The following is a 27,500-nucleotide window of genomic DNA, read 5'->3' on the forward strand; positions in this document are numbered from 1 at the left end:
AGGCGCCGATCATGCGCAGGTCCGTCACCTTCATGAGGAGCTTGGGCCAGAAGTGGGGAATGTTGTGCTTGCGGCTGTTGATGTAGTGCTCAAACGCCAGCAGGAAGGTCTCCTGGCACTGCTCGATCTTCTCCACACTGGTCAGCCCCGAGCGATCTGGGGAGAGAGCGTGATCATGAAAGGTTACTCGGTGATTAACTATCTTGCAGCTGAACAAACGCTCGTTCTTTTATCCTCCGCGCCATAACGAGCGTTCGTTCTTTCTGAGCACTGTAAGCAGATGAGGGGTGGCGCGGGTGTTATACAGTAGCAGCAGCTCCCGTAATGTTAGTCTCAAATCTGGCGGCGGGATCACTTTTCTCCTCCATTTCTATGCCTGGATCTAGTTTCTCCATTTCTATGTCTACAACTGGTGCAACCTAGGGACAAACTTCAGCCTCGTTCATTGGAACGGAAGCGACGACTTTTTTTTTTTTACAACACGATGAGGGATACGCTGGTCTTTTACAAAGAATGGCGTTAGGAAATAATGGATGAATATATTTTTTTATAAAATCGCAAAGGTAAGCTAAGTTTGCCATGCATACACGATTCTTACCTTCACCGCACATCGTATCCAAAAGGTAAAGGTCGTTTAAGCCTCTCACAGATGTATAATCTTTGAGCGGTGCGGAAAATCTAAGCGATGGGTTCAAACAAGCGTTTAACTCGCTGTTTTAGTGAACCTGTTTGATTATCGATTCTCATTTAAATGGCTTATTTTTCATAATCAAATAAATATATTAGTTTGATTAACTATTAACTGTTGCACACCTATTCAATAGCATGATTTAACCATTCAAAGATTTCTACAAATGTTTCACTGACCCTACACCTCCCTTATCAAACATGTTGCTATAGCAACCGATTCCAAGCGACAGCATAGCTTCTCAGCATCCACAGTAAAAATCCACAGAGTTAATATGGACCCAAAATGTTCCGGGCCAGTCAGTGTTTCTCCAACATACTGGCATTATGGGTCTCCAGGGAGAGACCACAGCGCTGTTACAGAGAGATTACATCAGTTTAACCTCATTCAGGCGGTTAAGGTGAATGGGTAACAGCTAAAAATATGGGTCTTTTGGTTTTTAAATTAATAATTTATGAGGATACATATTTATTTAAACAATAATTTGTGATAATAAATATGTGTATGTATCACAGTGATATTTTAACCACGAACAAAATAAACTAAATACCAATACAAAATAGGAAAAAAATGAACCATGTGGAATACTGATGAGCATAGAGTAAATATTATAGCATTATAGCAGACATCCATGTCATATGGGGGCCCCTGGGAACAAGGCTGTAACCCCACTGTTTGTCCTGAGCCATGGTTAACTGTTAATCAAGAGACAGTGGCACAGGATGAAATAAAAAATGCCCTCTTTACTAAAATGCATCATAACATTATTTAATGTAAGCTCATTTAAAATCCATTTAGAACGGGTACAAATTATTGTGTATCATTATTTTATGCTTTAACTATTGAAAAATAGCAGATCTACAAGCTCGCAGCGCGGCACTGCAAGCTTGTAGATCTACTATTTTTGAAAAATCTTGAAAATTAGAATTTTTACCCGATTCTATAAGTGTCTTTTGAATCCTTCTAAGACTTTTTGAAAAAAACTATGTTTCTATGTCAGCAATCTGACCAGCCATCGTCAAAGAAAAGGTCCTTTTCACTTAAATGGAGCTCAGTTGGTCTGTTCTTGAGAGACTACTATGTCAGTGGTGCTCAAACCTTTTCATGTGAAGACAAAATGATATTTATTTGGCCACGGACCCCCATCTCAAAATATTTAGTTCCAGGGACCACCCAGAAGCAAAATTTTAGTTACAATCGTTCGCTTTGAAAATACATATATTCAAAGATTTGCACAAATTTTCACGACTATTTTTCAATAGTTAAAGCATTCAATAATTCTAGGCCTAAATGGGTTAACGTGAGCTAGTCTCCTCACCTGAACTCATGAGGAGCACAGCCTGCATCAGCGCCACCTCCGAGTCGTCCAGGTTGAACTGCGCCAGGCTCTTGCCCAGGTCAAAGATGGCGTCCGACACCACGCCCAGACCACCGTTCTTCAGCTGCTCGCGCTTCACGGCCATCTCTCCGCTCAGCGTCAGCGTCTCGCTCTCCGGGTCGTAGCGCACGGCTGCGCGCAGGGACATGATCTCCATGCAGCAGCCCTTCAACAGAATGATCTGGTCCTCGCAAGGCAGCTGGGGAAATTGGGAGTGAGCAGTTGATGGGAGTGAGCAAGTGTGCACAAACAACGTGGCACTGATCAGTCCAGTGGTTTGTGAGATTACCTCCAGACAGACACACAGAGTTATACTTAGCTGTGCACTGGTGTTGTGCAGTGGTGTAAAGTAACTAACAATTTTGAGGTATTTGTACTTTACCTGAGTGTTTCCGATTTCCAATACTTTTACTTCTACTCCACTACATCTGGGATCCAAATATTGTACTCCACTACATGTATTTGAAAACTTTAGTTACTACAGTAGTTACTTTGCGGATATAAATTATAATATTATAAAACATACATAAACCACTTTAGCCCTATTTTATACCTCGGCTATTTGAAAATAGCCGATCTACAAGCTCACAACGCGTCGCATTTTGTACTTTTACTTTTGGCACTTTTAAGTACATTTTGATGCCAACACTTTCATACTTTTACTCAAGTACATTTTGAATTCTGGACTTTCACTTGTATTTCTATATTGCAGTGTTAATACTTTTACTTGAGTACTTTTTCCACCACTGGTGTTGTGAACCATAAAATAACAGATCTACAAGTTCACAACATGGGTGTGTGCAACACCCATGCACAGCATGGCTTTGGCTTTAATTTGTATCAACAAGTGTGATGTCCTGCCGGCAGCAGCACCTGCTGTGTTGTAAGCATTTCCCTCGCCATATTGTTGGGAAATCCCAGCGGGACTGCAATTTCATTCACAGTGGCATTCATCGTTGACAGCAATGTTACTCGGTATTTACTCAACTGAAGTGACGATCAAATTCAATTTTCTAGTTGTCTTTATGAATAAATAAGGCTATGGGTATGTGATAAGCAAATTATCGCCTGGCAATCGCTGTTGTTGTTCATTAGGAACCCAGACAGGCCGTCAGGAGAAGACAAGCGAACAAAAAAAGACAGGGAGAAAGAGTGAGAGAGAAAGGCTTGAGGTGATCATCGCATATCAAGAGTAAGAGAGAGAATGTAGAGATCCAAAGCTACAGTGGGAGAATGAGACGAGAGAAAAAGAGGGAAGGGGGGATGAATATTGTGTAATTACAGCTGACAAGCAGCTTGACAAAAAACAAAAAAACCCTCCTGGCTTGACGAAGCATCAAATCAACAGATCTCAGTTTGGGTTTAACGAAGCCTCATTAAACAGATAATGAGATACATTGGACGAGATGTGGAACTAATGCGGAAAACACATCTATTCACAGGCCAATCAATGTTAAAGTGATTACTATGACAATGTTCTGTCAACTATTAATACGGATCAGAACAGCCGAGGGAGGATTAAAAGAAATGGAGTCTGTCTCTCTAACATGCTGTCTCACGTGAGGCTTTTACACCATCCTCCTGATACAGTAGCGCCATATTACAATATCCCCTTTTCTTTACATTTTTGTGTTTAGTTCTTTTACACTAGAATTTAGGAAATAGGAGGAATTAGAAATCCCGTAATCACTTGAACCACAGTATCCATATTCTGGGGGGAACATTTGCCAAAAATAGCTGACCTAAAAACTCACAACGCGGCGCAGCTCGTAGTTCTACTAGTGTGGTGTAAACCAAAAAATTACCCCCAAACATGTTTGAAAGTGAAATATCCCTACCCTGCAAGACCCACCGTAGCTTTTTGGCTACATTTATATTTTAATTAAAAGAAAGTTTAACTAATAATAAGAGTTTAAATTATTGTTTTTTCTGTTCTTTTTTCACCTAAACATCACCATTGGATCCTATTGTTTAGTATTACAATGCTATTGGCCAGGATATTTGCATATAAATACCCCACAGAGGCTGACATTCGCACAACTATTGGAAAGTAGAAATGAATTCGGGTCTTGCAGGGTTAAATGGTTAAGACCACCAGAAGTCTTCTACTAGTTCTGGTTTATCCAACAGAATCAGGGGCCTTGTTCAAGCCTACAATAAGTGCAGTGTGACACTAACTAACACCAGTTCCAGGTGTGAGCGGACAAAATAGAGGTGAAAACAAATTCCCCTCTTTCCTCACCGATGGTTTTCATGTCACATGCTCAAAATAGAGCTTTCGCAACTTAGCTGCTAGCTAAGTTCTTGCACAATGCCATTCATTCTTGATATATGCACAGCAGGTACAGCTCCGCTACCTAGAAATCCTGTCAAAATGACCAATTTTCTCAAGTATACAAAAGGTACTTGAGTACTGGAAGCAATTCAACGTCCACTTATCCACATTGTGATGTGTTAGGAATGCATTCAACGCTGTCAGGTTAGGCATTTCACATATTAGACACACACGCACATGCACACTCGCGCGCGCGCACACACACAAGCACGCGCACGCACGCACGCACCCGCACGCACCCGCACACACACACACACACACACACACACACACACACACACACACACACACACACACACACACACACACACACACACACACACACACACACACCACGCACACACACACACACACACAGCCCACCTCTGAGAACATGGGCAGCTTTTTGGCGAAGTCGACAACGCGGGTGATGGCGGGGGTGATGATCTTGGTGAACTCGCTGAAGGCCTCAAGGTCCACTTTGTCTCCATCTGGCGTGGGCACCATGGGTCCCTGGCCGATGTCCTCGGGCTGGAAGCAATGTACACAACACCCGGTCACATAAAACAGTGGTGGGGTCCGGGGACTCCCAGGGGCATTTGAGGGGGTTTCAGAGGATCCCCAGCTAAATGATTGATACTTAAGATTAAGAACCAGGCCTGGGCCACAGGGTAGTGGTCCAGGCACCTAGGCTGGTAATCAAGCCCTTGCAGTGTCGCAGGTTCGAGACACGATCCTGGCGACCTTTGCTGCGTGTCACCCCCCCCCCCCCCCCCCCCCCATCTCTCTCCCTGTTTCCTGTCAGCCTACTGTACACCTATCAATAAAGGCAGAAAAAGCCCCAAAACATATAAAAAGAAAGATTAAGAACTGTAACTCTGAGAGAGTGCAAAAACATTTGCACACTCTCTGCGTTATGAGGGGGGTCCATGGCCCTAATGCATAACAAACTTGTAATTAAAATGTTCGAGCACCACTTTCCATTTTTCATTTCCATAGTGGGTAGTTTTTGCTTTAGTACATTTTCAACAATCCTTCAAAAGAGAAAGGGGGGGGGAAAGCTGCAGAATTTTCTACTGACTCCATCCCTCTCTGTGCCCACGTGTTGTAGTTGCCTGGCAACTGCCACTTGCACGTGCACAGGGCTGCAGTCTCTGAAGAAGGGAAGGGCAGAGGGTGGGGTTAGGTTGTTCTAAATTATTTTAGAACAGAATGTTTAACCACTTCAACTCTCTCTCGACTTAGTAAAACCAAACTGAATTGGCTCTGTCTTGGACTGCTTTTCCCCCTCTACACCAAATCGCTTCGCCCAAAATAACCGATTGACAAGCTCACAGCTTGTACAGTAGATCGGCTATTTTGGGCAAAAGTTCCCCACAGAAGATGGAAGCTGGGGTTCAAGTGGTTAAACAGAAAGTTTAATTGATTTTCTTAAAAGAAAAAAGAACAAAGTGAATGAATGAAAGATTACATATCTAATCACTGTACAACCTCTCAAATACTAAAGCGCATTATGTTAGAAGAAAGGCATTAAATCCTCTTAAGGAAAAAAATCATGCAACGTTTTACATGCAAAAATAAGAGGTCCCGCTTTCTACAGGCATAAAATGACAATTTAAATGATGTAACTTGAAACCTTGATTGAGCAAAAAGATAAAGCTTTTGCAGACTGGATCTAAATAAAATGTAAACTTATGATTATTAAATATATATATTTTCCTTCCCTGTAAAGAATCTTGGAAATACACTGAATTAGAGTCTTTTGGGGAGTGTGAGACAAAACCCCAAGGAGGAGCTCATGTTCCAAATGTGTGTTCCAAACATGTTGGCTGCGACTCAAGTATCCTCAGTTAAGGTTTTTCATAGCCACACATGACACTCTGAGTGAGGCGATGGGGAAGAACAGGTTGGCTTATTAACAAAGTACCAAGTGAATGCTGAAGGACACAGTGGAATGGGAAAGGGGGCATTCAGCCCACTCTTTTCAAGTAGCAATCTACAGAGAAAGATCCAGAGAGAGGGGACTTCAAGGTCTTGCTTTCACTGAATTGAACTGAGAGGAAAGTGGTTGTTTATGTATGCGTGCACGTGGGTGTGAGACTCTCGGGGAGCCATGGTAACCTAGATAAGATAAGATAAACATTTATTGATCCCGGAGGTAAATTCAAGTGTCACAGCAGCAACAGCAGTGACAATGAAACACAGGAGAGGTACAGGTAACCAAAGATACATAAAACCAAGGATAAATAATAACTAGAAAGGTGCAATTCTGGGAAATTGCAAGTGTGGTTGCACTGATGCGATTCACAAGGAATCCACTGGGAAATAAATTCCATCTTATCATTTATATTATATATTGTGATGTCAAGTGAAGCATGACCAAAAGCTTCACTTTTCTGTTGTGCAGCCGTCCAAACTGGATAACATTACTCGAAAAGTTTACAAAACACAGGTTCACTTTGCTGGCAAAAAATAAAACATTAAAATCACAATCACATTTTTTTCACATCTTTAATCTAAATCTAAATCAAGTTCCAACAAAGCGGCTGGGCTTGATATCTGCACTGGATCTCTGAATGAGTGAACATACCACATGTGTAGTCTGTCAATAACTTACATACAGTACACAGTATATATATATATGAACAAATGTTAGTATATTTATACTGTATGTATTTTATTTATTTTAACTGTATTTGTTTTACGTGTTGTGATCAAGGCGTGCTTGAAAAAGAGAGCTTGCTCTCAATGTTCCTCTCTGGATAAAATGAAGGCCAATCAATCAATACAAACATCTATCGCTATGTCTATAGTAGACCATGTGCAAGTGTGCCAGAGTCCTTCCAGGAGTCAGTAGTCTAAAGTCATCTGTAACACCCACAGTGTTAACCTACTCAAACGTGGGTCAAACTTGGTTGTTGAGCCTGACGGCTTCTGGCACAAAGTCCAAGTCACTTTGTGTTGTCGTGAGGAGGGATGCGTCTGTGCCTTAATGTTCCCTTCATCTTCACTAGCTCATCACAGAGGGGATGGGTGGATTATCATCTTCACTAGCTCATCACAGAGGGGATGGGTGGGTTATCCAGGATAGCATCCAGCTTCCTCCTCATCTGCTAGCCTTCCTCACTAGCTTGTTGAGTTTGTTGGCATGCATGCTTTGTGTAATAAATACTGTACTGCAGCAAGGAAAAGCTCCTTGGTCTTTCTGATGTTGAGCAGGAGGTGACTGTTGTCACATCCACCCAACACATCTCTCCACCAGGGCTCTCAATGTCATGCGCTGACAATGGAGGAGTCATTGGAGAACTGCTGTAGGTGGCACATACTCCAGTTGAAGTGGATGCCCCCACTCACATGCGCGCACACACTCACACTCACATTTACACTCACATCTCTCTGGAGCTGTTGACCTGTCGCCAACCTCGAGTCTAGCCTGTCCTTGTAACAGTCTTCTTTCACCCTAGCCCTTTCTTCAGTCATTTCTGAATAACATTGGCCTGCTCAGTGTCCCCTGTCACGAAAGCCATCTTCTTCCTGAGCAACATGGTTTAATATCCACAATCCACATTGATCCTCTATGGCATGTTGCTTGAGGGGCAGTGGAGCTGTACTGTATGTCTCCTTAACATTGGCATACAGGTCACATACAGGGTGAAGTAGGGTTTTGTAGATTTCAGGTTAGTCTTCACTGACCATGACCACTCGCATGCGTCGCCACGGCCATCAGCGAGACATAAACAATAACATCAATGGCGTGTGAGAATTCTTGTGGCATATGGCACGGCCTAAAAACCCACAGCCAACATCGCTGTGTCCTTTACAGTTATGTATCCGGGGTTAACGCCATCTGGAGTTAACAAGTCCTCCGCCTTTCTTCTTATACCGTTGTGTTTATCGCCGTCGGTTCACACCACTGTGAAGCAGTCTGGTTCAAATAAACAGTCTGGTGTATTAGCATTCAGCCATGTCTCCATAAACCACAACATGCTGGACTCCCTGCACTCACAATGCTCTTTCACCAGGGATGATCAATCATCCGTCTTGTTGGCCAGCCATCTCGCATTCCCCATTAATAAGACCCGAAAAATAGACCTAATTTAAAAAGTCGGTTTTCTGAAAAATGTATGTTTCTATGATCAGTGGTTCTCCAACTTTTTCATGCAAAGGACCCCCAGAATGATATGCATTTGGACCCCCATGTCAAAATATGTTGTTCCAGGGAACAACAAGAGAAGCAAAGATGTGAGTTACAAATTTGCTAGTTACAAATGCTATTTTTGATCTCTCAAAAATAGCAGATGTACAAGCTCACACTTTTTTGAATAGTTAAAGCATAAAATAATGGTTAAAGTGGTTAAAATCTGCGTTCCAGGTCTTAGTGGTTTAAATCACAAAGCCATTACATAGTCAATCCCAATCATAAACCCATTACCCGTTAACTACAAACCCACGGTGTAATTTCATTAATACACTGACGAGGAACAAACCACAAGAAGTGGAATATTTTGGCTTGTGTGTTTCGGCCCCAACAACTGTCTCGTGGAAGTTTGAAGTGCACTGTTCTCACAGGCTGTGTTTTATTGTTGTTTCATCTCCTTTTTGTCTTTCATCCTGTAAAGTTATTATTATTATCATTATCATCATTAGTGATAAACTTAACCTTTAGCTTAATTTCCATGACTAAAAGAAAGTACTTTTCTCAGCGGCACCACTGAAAGAATATGTGTTGTCACCCTGGATATTACATGAACTCTGTATGCCACAGCGATTATATTCTATCCTAGTCTATTTTTGTACACACATTTGGTTTAATAAAAAATGTTTGAGCTGAACTCTTCCAAAAATATCCTTATAAATGACTTTCCAGGGGACATTTTCGGAAAGGACACAATTATTTTCTCAGAGGATGTGTGTGCTTTATTATTTTTATGGTGTGGCGCCGAAGGGACCAGCCATCATTACTTGAAAGAAATGAGTTATGTTATTAAATTTCTGAAGGAATAATGTCGGATTCAGCAATGTTTCAACCATTTCAAATGAAATGGAGCCTGACAGCAGAACGTGTGTGTGTGTGTGTGTGTGTGTGTGTGTGTGTGTGTGTGTGTGTGTGTGTGTGTGTGTGTGTGTGTGTGTGTGTGTGTGCGATCACTGAGTGAAGAATCGTGATGATTGAACAGGGGGGAAAGTGAATCCAGAGGGCAATGAAGGACAAACAGAATTTTGCCTAAAATTTTGACCAATCTCCACAGCCACTTACACTAGTAAGACGCCTCAGGGCGACATGCAACCTCGCCCTAAAGGGCTAATGGGACGTCAGAATATCAAAATATCCCGGCTCATGAGTACTACATGTTTAACAATGCAAGGTAACGAGGAGTGTTTTTGTTTACCCAGAGTAGAAGAAAATGTTTTAAGGAGCGCAGTGACTGTATGAGAGTAGGTGACATGAGAGTAGGTGTTATTTGCCTTGTATCTTCCATGTGTTTACAAGATTCACAGTACTCTGTTAATCTGTAACCAGGTGGGATGCAGGAAGAGTGGGCACTATGCTTAAATAAAACCATTGTTGGAATGCATATGCATACAGTACACTATTCATTGTCTGTGGCTATTTGTAAACAGTGGAGCTAAAGCAAAAATACATTTTCCTAATATCGTGCCGCCTTAGTGTCCACACACACTGAGCCATGCCTCCCTTCTTCTATCGGACTTTTTCTTCCTCCCTCCTCTCTCTAAAATTCATTCATCACCAACAAATTTGGTTTCTGCTTCCAGTGTCAGCGGTGGGCGTTGGTGTGAACATTAATTACACCAACAATATGTTACGTTGTCTCTCACCAGCAATATGACCTTATTGCTTGCAGTGGGAGGCTTGTGTATTCCTGTGTATTTAATGTGCATAATTATACTATACTGTAGTGCCTTGTATATCGTCGTTGTCGGGTGGAAACCTTGTATGTCCAAAACCGTTTGTTTTGTATTTATCATTTTAAGAATAAGTTAACTGTGCTTGTAGATCTGCTGTTTTCACTACTTTTGTGTGACAGCCTTGTATGATGAAGCAGGGCTTTGCTTTGCGAAAAAAATTACAAATTTGAAACTTGGAGATATGAGGTTTCTGCCCGACAGTGACGATATAGTGTACTGTAGTCTTGAGGTGTCCACCCCACAGCAACATGCATGTGTTGTTCTCTCACCAAGAACTTGCGTTTCTGCTTCCAGTGGGAGCCCTGAGCGTTGGTGTGCCGGTGGGCCTCAGTCACCATTCTGATGAGCTCCCACTCGTCACCGCTGGGCTCTGGCCTCGTCTGCAAGGTCTTCACCATCTCCTCCTTTTTCCGCTTCTCCCGGTTCTCCTCAATCAGACGTCGCTTCGCCACGCGCTTGGAATCGTCCAGGACCACTGTGGGATTTGGGGGAGGGAGGTTGGGTTGGGTTGGGTTGGATAGAAAACTGATTTCAGCAAATGAACTACAACAAAAGCCCCAGTTTTCTAGTTTGACACTGAGCACAATGGATGCCAAACATTACCTGTATTCTACAGGTGTTGTTGTATGTGACCGAGTTACATGTGTATTCCTCTGAATTGTATGCAAATTGTACATACATCCTCTCTCACCAGCAACATTTGCTTATTGGTTGCAGTGGGAGTCCTGGGTATTACCTACATATTTGCCAACCAAAACAGCAAGTCCTCCTACACCAGAGACAATGTCTGTGATGTAGAAGTCTCTGAAAGTGAAATGGCAAATATTCCACCATTTGCAATGACTGTGGCTGTGTGGAGGGGCGCTGTATTTCAGAGAAAATGCGATCATATCTGAGATACCGCACCTATAGTATATTGTTCTTAAATCCTTAAGTGTGATATCTCCTTGCCGTGTTTCCATGCTTTTCATGGATTGTTTGGTAATAAGAAATAGTTGTAAAGACCTGGACATTTCTAAAAATCCGTAGGTCAAAATGTGACAAACCTAGGGTAACGGTTTCAGCTCACAACATTTAGGCATGGGCATTGACAGGAGATGTCATTAGTGCCTGCCTCTGGGAAAACACAAAGACTGGGTATTGAGCCAGATTATCACCCTCAAACTAGACCCAGGAGAGGTTAAAAATGTGCTGTGTGTTTCAGCCTGAGAGAAGGTAACAGAGAATTTGACATTATCACACTGAAACATCTACTGTACATTCAACTTGTTAGGCTTTTGCTTTTCAATATTGAAAGTTTGACATTTTGGCAGGACATCTTATAAAGAAGAACTACAAAAGCGATTTCTTTTTTTGGTTAATCAATGAGCCCCAATAACATGCTGTGTTTATAGTGTCAAATGTACTATATCAATAAGTACCCTTGGGTTCCTGAGCCATATAGTGGCACAGGAATTTCCTATTTCCTATTTCCGTAGTGTGAACCAGCTTGATGTACAAGTACTGTACACCACCTGGACCAGACACTAGCATGTAGCAGGGCCTCTAATCCAACCCTTAATGAGGGTACAATTTTTATACTTTGGTATGATTCGGTCAATATTGAACCCCAGCCACCCAACCCTCCTAGTCCTAGCCACAAGTAGAACTTTCTATGAAAGGAAGCTATTATCTAAGCCTGTTCAGCCGCACACTGTACAACTTGGCTATAATTGCCATTGAAACTACATTTTGTATGTCTCTCATCACAAACTGAATGAAATTTTAATCTTAATGCAATTAAATTAGCAATGCAATGAGTAGAAACATTGGCATTTTAGTCAGGTGGCCTCATAATACTAACTAACTAAACTTAACTTTGTTTGCTTGGATTGGGATCATGTTATGCCCAGGGTGACCAGATGACCATGGGGAAAAAATTGGAGCTGCTTAATTATGAAAAAGGAAATAAAGAAAAGAAAAACTAAACAAAACAAAAGTACAAACTAAATGCCCAGCACTGCCTATTATGGAAACAAAGTGCCAGAAGAGAAACAAATGATATGCTGTGTGTGTGTGCTATAAGACTGTAAACTGTGTTTGGTTGTACAGTATACTGAATGACTGCATTCTGTATGGTTGTGTGCATGTGTGTGTGTGTGTGTGTGTGTGTGTGTGTGTGTGTGTGTGTGTGTGTGTGTGTGTTTGTCACTCACGGTCCATAGCCATGCCCACTGTGATGCACTTCTTGAAGCGACACAGCTGGCACTGGTTGCGCGTGATCTTGTCGATGATGCAGCAGCCCTCATATTTACAGGAGTAAGAAGGATGGAGGTTCTTCTGAATGGTCCTACGGAAGAAACCCTGGATAGGAGAGAGACAGAAAGAGAAGAGACGGTGTGAAGATAAAGAGACCTAGAGAACAACCATCATTGTCTGAATATGTAATATGAAATTATATAAACTCAAAATGTAATCAAACACTGAAATGTTCTTGTGTAGATATAATCTCATCAAACAGGTCAATTAAGTCGTGTCACATCACATGGCGGGCTGTTGATTGCATCCAGACCGAAAAAAATGGGTTGGCAAGTGACATGTTGCGGAACGCCTGCCCTCTCTTCTCAGTTAGAATATACAGTAGCAGTGGTTCTCAACCTTTTCAGGCCGTGACCCCCAAAATAATAACTGGGGACCCCCCCACCCTGACGAGCACTAAGAGTTGAGGAATTACATTTTGTATAACACGTTTCTATTGTGAAAATAGCAGATCTACATGATCATTGGCTAATTTCACAATTTCTGTTCTAATATTTGACAATTTGGCCAATTTCATTTGTCATTTTAGAGGTATTAAAAAGTCCTTAAATTGTCACTTTAGAAATATACATATACCCTCTATAGTCTATACACTTAAACTTTATGTTGGTTTGAGAAAACAATGTTGCACATTAAGTTAATCATCTGGGGAACCCCCAATATAATTTGGGGACCCCCTGGGGATCCCGACCCACAGGTTGAGAACTGCTGAGTTAGAATATAGTACATGAAATACTGGTGCATCTCTTTTTTCTTTTTTTTCCAGAAATCCAAAGACGCTGGCACCAGATGTTGTTAGGTGTGTTAATGTTGCACAGAGACCTCACTGACGTACTGTAACTGTCACTGCTATGAAAGCCGGGACAACTTTGTATGCACGTTATTCTGTGGGCTATGGACGGTTTTCCCAGAGAAATCTGAAACCACAACAAGTGAACACCACTAAACCACAGCCAGCAGGGATGTCTGCAGTGGAAACCGAGGCCCCTCACCCTAACACTGTGTGACAGGCCAATACATGACATAAATGGTAACCAGACAGATATATAGTATAGGTCAGGGTTCCCCAATTAGTTTTCCCCAAGGGCCGAATCGTGTCTGTCTAGGCCCTAGACAGACACGATTCGGCCCTTGGGGAAAACTCGGCTTGGTACCCTAGACTCTAGGGTACCAAGCCGAGGGCCACAACATTGCAGGGGACGACGGTGGCGTTCCCGCTATTCCAGCGACAGTTCAGATATCGTCTGTGTCGGGTGAAAATCTTGATGTCCAAAACCGTTTGTTTTGCATTTATCATTTTAAAAATGATTTAAACTAGTGAAAACAGCCGATCTTCAAGCACACAACGCCTTGCACCGCGAGGCGTTGTGTGCTTGTAGATCTGCTGTTTTCACTACTTTTGTGAGATGGCCTTGAATGATGAAGCTGAAATGATGATTACTTTGCGAAAGAACGTACAAATTTGGAGATACAAGGTTTCCACCTGACAACGACGTTATACTAGTGTTGTTGCTGCTCTTATACCACCATTATTACTGGGGTTGGTGGGGGCCTGACAGTAGCCCCCCGCGGGCCGCAAATGGCCCGCGGGCCGCCTATTGGGGAACCCTGGTATAGGTAGATTGGCCTCCTGGGCCAGAGGTTAAAGGAAAACCATACTGATGAGAAGAAGAAGAAAAAAAAGAAAAAAACTCCAATAACCAAATTCAACATGATCGGTATTTTCTTCTAATTGACAGGCCTGGTTAAATAAAGCCGCCCTGAACTAAATGGTTGGAATTCCATTCCACTGAAGACAAGGGGTTTGGTTGTAGCACCACGCTCTAATTGCTTAACTTGATAGTGCCGGGTTGAACTGTGCTGGCCGGGCCAGTGCAGCAACTGAACCCCTATTGATAAAAGATAAGGAGCACTTTTCATTTTGGAGTTTGGTATTTCCACGCTGGGTTCCATTGAGAGGCAGGGCACTGATCTCAGTACATTAACTACATTGACTATGACAACAAGACGCACACAAACCGAATGCCTTTGGGCAGAGTGTATTAGGAAGTTAACTTCCTCCTGGGACCGATGATGTTTATATGTTTCATCTTTTACTTTAGAAAGGCTGGAAAGTTGTACCACTACAGCTATGACAACAAGAACAAACTGAATGCAGTCTCAGTATGTTTGCGTCAAGCTTCTTAAATGTACTTTGTTTTGGGACAGATGGTGACACCTCGTCACCTAGAGAGGGGCGGTGAATTAAGTACAATTTAATCATGATAACAAGAGTGAATAATAAGCAGGATGATTGTTTTTCCTGCAAGGATTTCTGTTTAAACCCAACAATAAGCAGCAGCTTTAAATGTGATGGTATGTCGCTGCCCCTTGGTACTAGGATTAAGGGTTAGTCCTGTCTGTCTGGTTATGTTTGGATTAAGGCTTAATGGATAAAGAATTACAGGGCTAAGGGTTATATTCCCTAAATTGCTCAATGGTCAGAGCACTGATGCTGCTAGAGTTAGGAATACGACGAGGGCCTACCTTTGCATTTGGATAATGCCAATCCTATGGATTGTTTACAGTATGTGATAAGATGTAATGTATGCTATATGCTATAGCATGCACAGTGCTGTGGTAGTACATGTTCTATTCCAATCTGTTCTGCAATATCGTGACATGGTGGTGCATATGATCGCATTATTAATTGTTAATTGTGTTAATTTCATTGATGAAAACTACAGTATTAAGTCAAATAAATGACTTCTTTATCCCAAGATAAGTCGTGACAATAAGCAAATTGCATTATTATAAGAGAGAAAATAAATAACCACATGTTGTCTCCTGTTTTTATTTGTTCAGAAATATGCAAAGAATTCGTTAGCTTAATTTTACCGTTACAAATTCGACAATGAATGTGGGTCCTGGGGCGGGTGCTGCTGAAAAAGAGAAATTTTACGTTTTCCTGCCCGGGACCAAAACTAGTGAAAACAGCAGATCTACGAGCTCAGAACTAGGGATGGGACGATATGAAAATTTCATATCAGGATTATTGTGACCAAAGAAATCGCGATTTACGATATTATCGCGATAAACAAAATATCCCTAATCCTGGGTCAGAACATTTGCCAGAAAATAGCAGATCTACAAGCTCACAACGTGTCGTGTTGCGACGCGTTGTGAGCTTGCAGATCGGTTATTTCTGAGACATTTGAGACATTTGAAAAAAGACTGTTTCAAGTATATTATAAGTACCTTTTACCGAGGGTTTAAAAGTTACCGGATATGCAGCTCGGCAAATAATAGGTGAAATGATCCCAGTCCATGACGGAGGACGATATCACGATAAATTAAATCTATACGATACGATTATCGTGAGTGTTTTTTATCACGATAAATGATAATATCGCATATCGTCCCATCCCTACTCACAACGCGTCGCTTCGCGTCGCGTAGTGAGCTTGTAGATCGGCTATTTTCACCGGGCTATTTCCGCCTCGCTTACCTTGCAGCCCTCGCAGGTGATGCAGCGGTAGTGGTAGCCCGTGGCCTTGTCCCCACACACCACACAAGGCTCGTCCTTCTCCAGGTAGCTGGGGATGTACCCTGCAACAGAGACGCTAAGAGCTATAGGACAGGAGGAGGAGGAGGAGGAGGGTGGCATAAAAGGATGACAGGAGAGCAGAGCAGGAGGGGAAAGGAAGTGCCCCGACAGGGTGAGGATTAGGATGACGATAGGTAGGATGACGAGGAGCAGGTCCGGAACGGAATCACGGGACGAGGTATAGAGGGAGCAACGCGGGAGGAACGGACGCAGGGGAGAAGAAGAGTGAGGAAGACGATGGCAGCACGGCCAGGTGAGAGGAACCGGGAGAGAGGGCAGGTGAGAGGAGGCGGGGTTCAGACGTGTGAAAGGAGGAGGTCGGGATGTGGGGAGTCACAGGAAAGTAAGGGTATCGAATGAAAGATGGATGGATGGATGCATGGATGGATTGATGAGTAAGTGGAGAAGGAGAGGAACAATGTGGCAGGTGAATGAGGAGGGGTGGAACGGTGGTGAAGGGGTAGGGAGATGATGGGTGAGGAAGGGGGGGGGGGGGAGGAGGGGGTGATTGTTAACACAGGGGCGTTTTGCAGCTCCTGGTCAGTGGGACCCAGCAGACAATGAAACAGAGTGATACAACGGATACACCCATGGCCACACGGCCAGCTTACCCATATCCAGTATGGGAACGTTATATTTTTATCTTAAACTGTATATTATGCTTTGTATGTCAAACAGCGTTAACAGACGTCCAATCTACAAGCTCACAATGCATTGCAGCATGTTGTGAGCCTGTAGATGAGCTACTTTTGCTGAATGTTAACATATTTATGCCTGATATGATATGCCTATAATTCGGATACTAGGGTTCATGTGGTTAAGTTATCTTTATGCATCTCAAGAGAAATATATTACATTTTTTCTGTTTTGTTTTGTTTTATTTTTTTCTGTTCTGTTCTCTTCTCTAGGTACAGCTTTTTTTTAATTTTGTGTATTTTTAAACTTGTATTATTTGTCTGTTTTTATGGGGGCCCCAAAAGTTTCTTCTCCATCTGTGGATTGTTCAATTTCTCTTTGTTGTTGTTGTTGTCAATCAGTAGTAGCCTAAGCATAATTGTATAAGTGGAAAAAAGTAATAAAAGTCATGTAAGCAAATGAAACTCAGAGTTTTGTGTATACAAGACAGACAGGGACTCTTTCGGTCTTATAAACTAGTAGGCAGCCAACCCACAAGTTTTAACACTATATAAAGTACTTTTACACACACACACACACGCCCACGCTCGCGCGCAGGCACGCACGCACGCACGCACGCACGCACGCACGCACGCACACACGCACGCACGCACGGCTGAGCGGAGCATACAGCACTGGAGGGCAATTATCAAGTGGATGTTTCTCTCTCTTCTTGTTAAGTCCACAGCCTTTAAAAATAAGCAGCTCCTTGCCGCTGAGCTAGCAAGCTAGCTAGACATTCGAAAGCCATTAAGTCCTGCTCGCTGTCATCACCCACTTTCTCTCAAAAGAAATGACTTCCTCCCCGTCTAAACCGCAGCGTTAAGTCATCTCGGAGAAATGTGTGTGTCTCACGGTGGAAGGAATTTACGCTGTAGTTACGACTGAGGCCAGTTGTGAAGCTATATATTCTCCCAAGCCATCTGTTCCAATGAAGAAGAATTGAGGCTTTCATGGGGCTGATCAGAGAGTGGAGTACAGAGCTTCGCGGGCCTTGATCTCCTCTCCATCGCTGACTTTGTTGCTCTGCAGAGCTCTGCACCGGAGGGGAGGAATTTCATGGGACTGCATGGCCCAAAAGAAATGACTAATGAGTCCTAAATGTGTTTTGAAGCTGTAAATGGTGCATGCAGCAAATGCACTTTGAATTATGTGCAGTAATAGTAAAGCTGACCTTCGTCCTAAATTAAGGCGGAGCCTGACAGTGTTGGCTCCGACACTTCATCAGCTGCAGTTTAAAGTAGGTTTTACTGAAGAAGTGTGTAGTGCTGCCACACTGGGCTTTTATCTCCTGCCCTATTGACTTTGCTTTTCTTAATTGGGATGGATGGATGATAGGGAGGCCTTTTTCTTCTCATTTATATATACCTATAGTACGCTACATACCATACCATGTAATACTGTGCACTATATACTGTAAATCCTCATTTTATACAACAGCTAGTTCCAATAATGAATTGGCATAACGACTAACTTGGATAGAAAAAGGGGGGAAAAAAACCACTATACTGTATATTAACGGGTAATTTATGTGTTATGTTGTAGACCGGCCCAGCTGTCTACCTAAGTTGCCTACAGCAGTAGTTCTCAAAAGTTTTCTTGTCAAAGACACCTAAATAAATATGTATTTGGCAGCGGACCCCGATTTGAAGATATCTTATGTCAGAAACCCCCATACAGGATTCGTGCTGTTACAATATTCCTAATTTGTCCAAATCCTTCAAGATCTTTAGAAAATAGCATTGTGTGCTGTTGTATAAAAGCAATGCTGCAGCACAGCAGTGCCAATAACCACGATAAAGCATTCCTTCTCATGTGTTATTGCTTAAATATACAGTATACTGTATATGACACCAAACCACAACTTAAAGTCAGCCTTTCTTTTTTCTGGCTAATTTTCTTTCAGTCAAAATATATATAATCCCTTTTCCCTGCTGCTAGTTACCTAACTTGGTCTACGCACTTTAAGTTATAAACTGTGAACTTTATTATGTAGTGTAAGTACATAGAACTTTATTTAATATAGATTAAATGTTTTGACTGTACATTTCTTAGACTCTTGTTTTGTGAAGAGGATCAAAATGGAAATAAGCCCACTGACCTTATTGTGTTTTCATCCTCAGTGACGCTATGACTGTCAGGCAAGTGCTATTGTGCTCATTTTATGTGATATCATATCACCAAATAAAATCAATCAAGCTCTTGTTGTGTTTTGAAGTGTAACAAAGCGTTTGATTTATTTGGCTTGATTCAGATGAAATGTGTTTCTATTTTGAGTTACAGACTAACAAGATCATCTCAGTTGTATGTTTTTATTTACCTGACTACCATTAGTCCTATCTGATATCAAGGAAGGACATTAACGCCAGTCATCAGATGAATGAGGCTGTTTTGCTGTAGCTGATAAGGTTCCAATTAGAATATTTTGGCATGCCCTGACGTTGGCATTTGAAAATAAACACTTTCCGCATCAAGGCATTTTGGTCTTGGTCGGTACTTCATTGGTGTGCATTTCACTTTCCTTTTTTCTACAAGGTTGTCAACTCTAAAAGCCAATATCAATATATATTCATCCATTAGCCTTATCTGATTAAAGAAATCAAGATGGCGGGTGGTACAGTAAGAACTGCTTGTGAGTTTTGAACTGACCAATCTGGCGGTGGAAATAAAGAGTTCCTTTATGTCGTGGCTGATGCTAATCTTTGGTGGGTCAACTTAAATAAGAAAGAAAGGAAAAATAAACTATTTCAATGCAACACCTTCTGGAAATAATATTTCTTTCCTCAAAGTTCCTGCTTAAAGTCTCCCACAGGGAGTTATGATCAGATTAACTCACCAGGAACGTTATTTAAAGTCTCAAATGGCAGCGGCTTCTTATCTAAATCCATAAAGGATCTAACCCCCCCAAAAACCTCCATCTATAAAAATAGCTGATTTGGGATTTAGAAGACAAGTTCCATTATGTGCTTTTTCTAAAGCTGCGAGGCCCCCCCACTATCACCCGCTCCTCCATATATATTATAAATTATAGCTTTGGGGCTTTATGTGATGGATGTCAAAACGTGGACACTTTTTCTTTTAATTTCTCATTTAAGTTTGTCGGAAGAGGAGACAAAGCGCTTACCAAAGGATTATGAAAGGAATGTTACCTGCCGGGATGCTATTCAGCGTGCAATGAAATATATATTAGCCCTAAGAGGCAGATACTGTACAGAACCATCAAAACATTGGCTGGCGTTGCATTACGTTAGCAGTTGTATTCTCTGAGAGATGGAGCGGAGAGGAGCGGCAGAGGAGAAATCTTACCCGACATGCTCTTCACCGAACATTGACTGTTCTTCCTCTTCCTCTTCGGCCCATCTGGCCACCTACAGAGAGAGATATGGAGGGAGACAGAGAGAGAGAGAGAGATATGGAGGGAGACAGAGACAGAAGGAGGGAGAGAGGGTGATGGAGACAGGCAGAAAGAGAGAGAGAATCATAGAGGGAGAGAGAAACAGAGAGAGAGAGAGATTGGTGTGAAAACACAACTACAGTACAATACAGTATCTCATACTCACACATGTGCAGTACATCCATACACAGTGTGTGTGTGTGTGTGTGTGTGTGTGTGTGTGTGCGTGCGTGCGTGCGTGCGTGCGTGCGTGTCTCTCTCTCTGTTTCTCCGCCTCTTCATAATCCTCGGATAGGCCTACTTTTTTTGCCCACCTCGAATGAGGTGGATTATGGAAGTGTCTGAAGTCAAGTCATCTAATACCTGACAACATCATAGCTAGTAACAAACACTACTGCACTTTATAACATGCCCACCGTTATTTGCCCTAGGTGTGGGGAGGGATTACAGAATCACAGCAAACCTGCTTTATATAATGTTATTATGCATGTTTCACTTTGGCATGATCCCTCAAGATAGGAAAAAACATATCCAACAAAACTGTTGCATCAAGTCACGTATTGAAGGCAAAATGCTTACTGCCAGGTCCTGTTTGGCTCATCGCTGGGCATAATTGAAGTTAAATTGATCTACAACTATCTTCATTTACTCTCGGTGGTCTGTTGGAGGTTCTGTAGATTTGTTGTTGACAACTCTGCATCTCCTGAAAAAGTACACCTTCTACCTTCTACCTAACCCTCTAAGTCAGGGGTCTTCAAAGTTTTCAGGCCAAGGACCCCTTAGCTGAGAGAGAGATAAAGCAGGGACCCCCACAATGTATTGTATGAAATTGTGTTGCTGATTAAAGATGTTCATAGATTTCTTAGACAGCTTAGACTTGTTTGACAGAACTATCATCAGTGTAGGTTGTTGGTTTAATGTGTAATTTTAGACATTCTCTCTACAAAAAACCTGCTATTCTTGCACACATAATAGGGATACAAGGGTTAGTGTATCCCTATTAAGTGGTTAGTGTATAAAAAATAAAGTTCCTAGCACACAAAGATTTGGAAGACCCCCTAGGGGTCCTGGACCCCCTGTTGAAGACCCCTGCACTAACTCTTTTCCAATTCAAAGGGTGGTGAACGGTGGTACTTTATATTGTGGCTCTACATCAGCCTCCATCATATTTATATTACCCATCTCAAATGAATTGGGGATTTACTCTACATGGGTTCATCTTTATCCTTCTGTCAACCGCTCCTGTATTTACCCTATCCACCATGCCATGAAGCGAATTCAACACAACAGACGCAGCATAGCATCTCTCACAGACAGACGTTATAGATTGATAAGAGCACAGATGTAACTGATGTACAGGGTTGTCACACCACATTCTGGGCCCTGGGTACAAGGATTCACCCACATTTTGTGCTTTAACTATTGAAAAATAGCAGATATACAAGCTCACAGCGCGCTGCAAGCTTGTAGATCTGCTATTTTTTTTAAATCGTGAACATTTTTGCAAGTCTTTGAATATTTCAAATCTTTCTTAGGTTTTTTGAAAAACCTATGTCTCTATAACAGTGGTGCTCAAACCTTTTCATCTGAAGGACCCCCAAAATTATACATATTTTGTTACGGACCCCCATCTCAAAATATTTAGTTCCAGGGACCTCCCAGAAGCAAAATTTGAGTTATAAATGTTCACGTAAAAAGTACATATATTCAAAGCTTTGCACACATTTTCACAACCTTTCAAAAATAGCAGATCTACGAGCTCGCAGCGCGGCTTGTATATCTGCTATTTTTCAATAGCTAAAGCATAAAATAATTCCAGGCCCCTCCACCTTGGGCCCTAGTAACTCAGTCCCACTTTTCCCCCCTTGTGACGCCCCTGCTGATGTAGCTCAAGATGTAGCCCTCATCGAGGCCCTGGCCAGACTAGGGATTGACTGGAGTCGTGCACAGTGGGTGGCTAACTGCCGCCTATTATTTTCTAAGTACACACAACAAGCTGCCAGCACAGCAGGCGGTATACAGACAGTGGTAGGGAGAGATAATGGCGAGAGAGGGGTGGGAGAGCTGCTGCCATAAAGACACACAAATGGCAGTGAATACTTTTTCATAAAGATACATAAATGGCAGTGAATACTTTTTTTTTTTAATGTCCCAGAATCACCCCACGGGCCAGACTGGACCCGTGGGACACCAGTTTTGAACAGCCTGGAAGCTTTTGAAATCTATAGAGGGAAAAAAAGAGACACTTTAACAGTGCAACTTGAGGTTACAGCTGTTAATTAATTAGCAGCAGTGAACCAGATGTACAATAGTAAGTTATGTAATGTATGAAAAGGGAAGTAAAGAACGGTCTATGCCACAGACCGTTCTTTACCTTTTCATTTCTCTACTGTCGTAGCTCCATTTCAGTCTAGCCGTTTTCTCTCTTTATTATTGTGAGTGTGGTTGTCCAGCTTTCAAGCAGACAGTCCATTTAAATAAAAACAGGCTGTACAGTAAGTGAGACGGGGGCTTGGTTTAAACGTTGCTCAGTGAGTCACCCTCTGTGCTACAGTATGGCGGGAAAGTGCGTGTACCAGATAGACACATGCACTCTCTCTCTCTCTCTCTCTCTCTCTCTCTCTCTACTATCTTGTTCTCCAAAACAGACACACACGGACACACGCACACATTTTGCACGTGCACGCGTACAATACACACGGGGACAGATAATTCCTTCACTCAGTCTCTCTGTCCTGATATCCTTCTCTATCCTTCCTCTCTTTCTCTCTCTCTCTGTCTCTGTCTCTGTCTCTCTCTCTCTCTCTCTCTCTCTCTCTCTCTCTCTCTCTCTCTCTCTCCCTGAGGATAGTCTGTTCTCTGAAGATTTGGATTATGCTCCCCCGTCTCTCCCATCACCCTCTTTCGCCCTCCTTCCATTCCCTCCTCATCTTCCGTCTCCACATTTCAGTCTCTTTCATCGCACCTCCCTTCTTCTTCATCTGACTCTCACTGGCAGTCTGTCTGTCTATGATCACCTCCCTTGTCCTCCCTCTCGTTTGCTCTCTCCCTCTCATCATCATGTTCTCCTCTACATCGCTCCCTTTCTCCTCTACATTCCCCTGTTCTCTCCTGCTCAATTCCCTATATTCAGGGACGTGCAGAGAATGTTAGAGAGGCAGGGACTGAAATTTCTAAAAGGGCCTTTTTGGTGAAAATATAAAAAATAGCAGACCTCCAAGCTCAGCTTGGAGGTCGGCTATTTTCGATGCTTGACTTCTACACAGAGAGGGCAATTATTTCAACATAAGATGCTGCATTCAAGTTCAGGAGAGTTTGGACAAGGCAATTCTCTTGAATGCTGCCTTCAGGTAATGGCATGGAAAGAGGGCATATTTGCGTTTTTTTCCACCATAGTAAAAACTGCATTCATGGTCTTGAGAGGGCACTTTTTTTTTTTTTTAAGATTTGTTTTTGGGCTTTTTATGCCTTTATTCGATAGGACAGTAGACTGACAGGAAATGGGGAGAGAGATGGGGAATGACATGTGGCAAAGGTCGACCGGATCGGGAATCGAACCGGCGACGCCAGCAGGCATCATAGCCTAGTATATGGTACGTGCCTTGACCACCAGGCCAGCGGGCGCCCCCGAGAGGGCACTTTTTACAGATGGATAAAAGGGCAGGGGCTCAAGCCCCCTTTATGTGTGCACGTGCCTGCTTATATTTTTATTGTCTTTTCTTTCAGCTCTCTCACTCAGTCTCTTCCATCTCTGTCCCTGCCCACCGCCTCTCTCTCACCCCTATCTCTGTCCCTGCCCTCCCCCCTCTCGTCCCCCCCTCCACCAGCAATATCATGTAACAGACAGAACCTCACCAACCACAAACCCTCTCTTCTGCTCTCTCATTCCACACTTCTTTCTGTCTGTCGGTACCGCAGTGCATAACAATGCTTTTGTTTAATCACAGTTGTGTCCAAGGTCTGGAGCAGTTGTTTTTGTAAAGCCAGTACCGAGTGTAAATGTGTGAGCCAAATAGAGAACAAAGCATCCACTCAGCGACTGTAGCTGAGTGGGAGAGGCCGTCTGGGAATCGGAAGGTCACTGGTTCGACCCCCAGCTCTCGCCCAAACTACAGTATGTGTAGAAGTGTCTCCGAGCGAGACACTAACTGCTCCCCGCCGGGTGCCGTACTATTCAACATTTGAGCCAATTAAGGACCACCATTTGATGAGATTTTGCCTCTCAGACCCAAAACTAAAACTAAATGGTAAATGGTGCATTTATATAGCGCTTTTATCCAAGGCGCTTTACATAGATTGTGCATTACATTCACCCATTCACACACCGGAGGCGGAGGAAACCATGCAAGGCACCAACCTGCTCACCGGGAGCAATTAGGGTTCAGAGTCTTGCTCAAGGACTCTTAGACATTAACTCAGGGGGATCCCGGATTCGAACTGGGAACCCTTCGGGAACCCTTTGTGCTCTAATAACGGTTTCTCTACCCCTGAGCTATGCCGAACACAATTCCATGCATACCATATTAGAGATAACAGGCAAACGTTGACTATTAAAAAAAAAAAGAAGTTCTTCTCTAATTGTGTAGACTTCTTGTAAATTAAGCAATGCTTTAACAAATAATTTAACTCTTGAGAGCTACTATTACACTCTCAATAGTTAAAGATCTAATAAGGGTCCATTTGGTTACCAACTCTCCATCATTTAGCTGAGGACCACCTGGAAACCCCTCAAGGACCACTGGTTGAAAACAACTGCACTAGGGGATGGGTAAACACGGAGGATACGGTCCTGGTGAAGTACTGTATGTGAAAATGTACTTGGCAAAAACCCCAACAACAGCTAAAGTGGATATAATTATCGTGTATGTTCTACTCAAAGATTATTTTGTCTTGTTTCATTTATTCAGAATTACGTAATTACTTACTAATTCAGTCAACATGTTGAGAAACACAGAAACAAGGTCCTTTCTCTGAGATTCCAACTTCATATACAGTAGTGCTAAAAAACGTAAATGGCGTAATGTAAAGGCTTGAGAATGACATGAATACTGTATAATTATGTGAATCCGTGTTTTCTATGTAAACAGTGCATCATTATGTTTGACATCCATCAATCCATCCGTACTAGGCATGTAACGATTTATCGTAAATCGATTAAAATCAATTCAAACAGGTGGGTGACAATTCAATTCTTTGGTAATTTGTCTGGAAAATAATTTTGTGTTTAACACATGGGATGCCTAACACGTTCCCCCCGTGAAGTCCCGCCACCCATTAATAAACCTGATAAATCGTATCGTGAACCTCATATAATGAATCGTATCGTGAGTTGAGTACTGTACGCATACTGTACCTCTCTCCCTTGCTTGCTCAGTCCAAACTGTTCAAATGAATCCCCTCCCCCTTCACTGTCTTTGGATTGGGAGGGGGTCACATGATTGAAGAGGTGTCAGTGTGCAGGAATAAGCTTATGTATGTCCAGTATTATCTATACTTAAGAAGGGGATTGCAGTGAGACATTGATGTCAATGGGGGGATTGGGGGGAGGGCGTTGCACCTAGGGATGGGACGATACGCGATATTATCGTTTATCGCGATAAAAAAACACTCACGATAATCGTATAGTGGAGATTTAATTTATCGTGATATTGTGCTCCGTCATGCACTGGGATCAATTCACCTTTTATTTGCCGAGCTGCATATCCGGTACCACTTAAACCCTCTATATAATTGGTAAAATGTACTTATAATATACGTCTTTTTTTCACTCTCTATCAAATGTCTTTGCCAAAAAAATACAAGCTCACAACGTGTCGCATTGCGACATGTTGTGAGCTTGTAGATCTGCTATTTTTTGGCAAATGTTCCACCCCAGGGCAATGGATTTTGATTATCAAGATAATATTGTAAATCGCGATACATATTTTGGCACAATAATCGTGATATGACATTTTCATATCGTCCCATCCCTGGTTGCACCCCTCCCCCCATGTTAAATCATGGATGAGAGGGCCATCTTCTAAACAAAATATCTATTGATATTAAGATCTTCTTTTAGCAGTGAGAATGCATGCCATGCATCATGTGACGGCCGGAGCATTAATGAACTAGATTTGAACTGGATCTGGGATGCTGTTAACAGTGTCCTTGGGGCTCAGCACATTCAGGGACTGCGGTGGCCCTTTGTCATCTTTCATTTTACATTTTAACATTACAGCCAGGCTTTAGGTATTTGTGGTGTGTATTTGTGGCTGTGGTCACACCGTCTCCTTAGAGTGACTTTGTCCGTATGTTTGTTACTTTGTCCGTAGCATGAGCTGCAATGCCGCTGGTGACCAAGTGGCGCTGTTAAGCCACACACAAACCCAGAGACACACAGTCACACAGACACACAGACACACACGCAACCCTGAAATGAACTGCTACACACAGAGCCACTCACGCACACACACGCACCACCGCTCACTTCAAACTTGGTTTGATTATATACTTTTTGTCCTGTTTGGGTCGTATGTCTTAGGCAATTTTCTGTCCAAGTGACACGTTTAGGGTTAAGAGTAACAATGTTGGGGTGATTTGAATAAATTACATTCTGTAAATAAGTGAAGTGGAACCCTTTATTTGAGTATAGCTCAAATAAAGCACACTACCCTAGCTGTAGTGCACTTGGATTCAGTGAGAATGCCTGAAAACCTGTTTATGATTAAGTGTAGAGCACATTATGAAACCATACGGCTAATAGACAAAGCAAGGTATAAATTGCAGCTGCCTGGCAGTAACCATAAATAATACACACACATTTCATATTACAATACACTCTCATTTATATTTATCTTGGTGGTACACACCCACTTCATCATGCACTTGTACACGCACGCACGCACGCACGCACGCACGCACGCACGCACGCACGCACGCACGCACGCACGCACGCACGCACGCACGCACGCACGCACGCACGCACGCACGCACGCACGCACGCACGCACGCACGCACGCACGCACGCACGCACGCACGCACGCACGCACGCACGCACGCACGCACGCACGCACGCACGCACGCACGCACGCACGCACGCACACACACACACACACACACACACACACACACACACACACACACACACACACACACACACACACACACACACACACACACACACACACACACACACACACACACACACACACACACACACACACACACACACACACACACACACACACACACACACACACA

At 42.7% G+C, this 27,500-nt stretch overlaps 1 protein-coding gene across 1 annotated transcript in view; it reads right to left on the bottom strand.

The window, feature by feature from the left end:
* LOC308284419 (thyroid hormone receptor alpha) overlaps positions 1 to 27,500 on the bottom strand; it is an 88,995-nt gene that overhangs the window by 2,792 nt on the left and 58,703 nt on the right. Inside the window, exons 3-9 of the mRNA XM_080725023.1 lie at positions 20,174 to 20,235; positions 16,094 to 16,194; positions 12,504 to 12,651; positions 10,578 to 10,783; positions 4,765 to 4,911; positions 2,007 to 2,265; positions 1 to 156 (exon numbers count right to left, since the gene is read on the bottom strand). The exon at positions 1 to 156 is cut by the window's left edge and continues 2,792 nt beyond it. Of these exons, the coding sequence (XP_080581149.1) occupies positions 1 to 156; positions 2,007 to 2,265; positions 4,765 to 4,911; positions 10,578 to 10,783; positions 12,504 to 12,651; positions 16,094 to 16,194; positions 20,174 to 20,235 (1,079 nt within the window). The remainder of the gene's footprint in view (positions 157 to 2,006; positions 2,266 to 4,764; positions 4,912 to 10,577; positions 10,784 to 12,503; positions 12,652 to 16,093; positions 16,195 to 20,173; positions 20,236 to 27,500) is intronic.

Source organism: Nannobrachium achirus (assembly GCF_963921795.1).
Source record: "Nannobrachium achirus genome assembly, chromosome: 4".
In the NCBI taxonomy this organism is placed as follows: Eukaryota; Metazoa; Chordata; class Actinopteri; order Myctophiformes; family Myctophidae; genus Nannobrachium; species Nannobrachium achirus.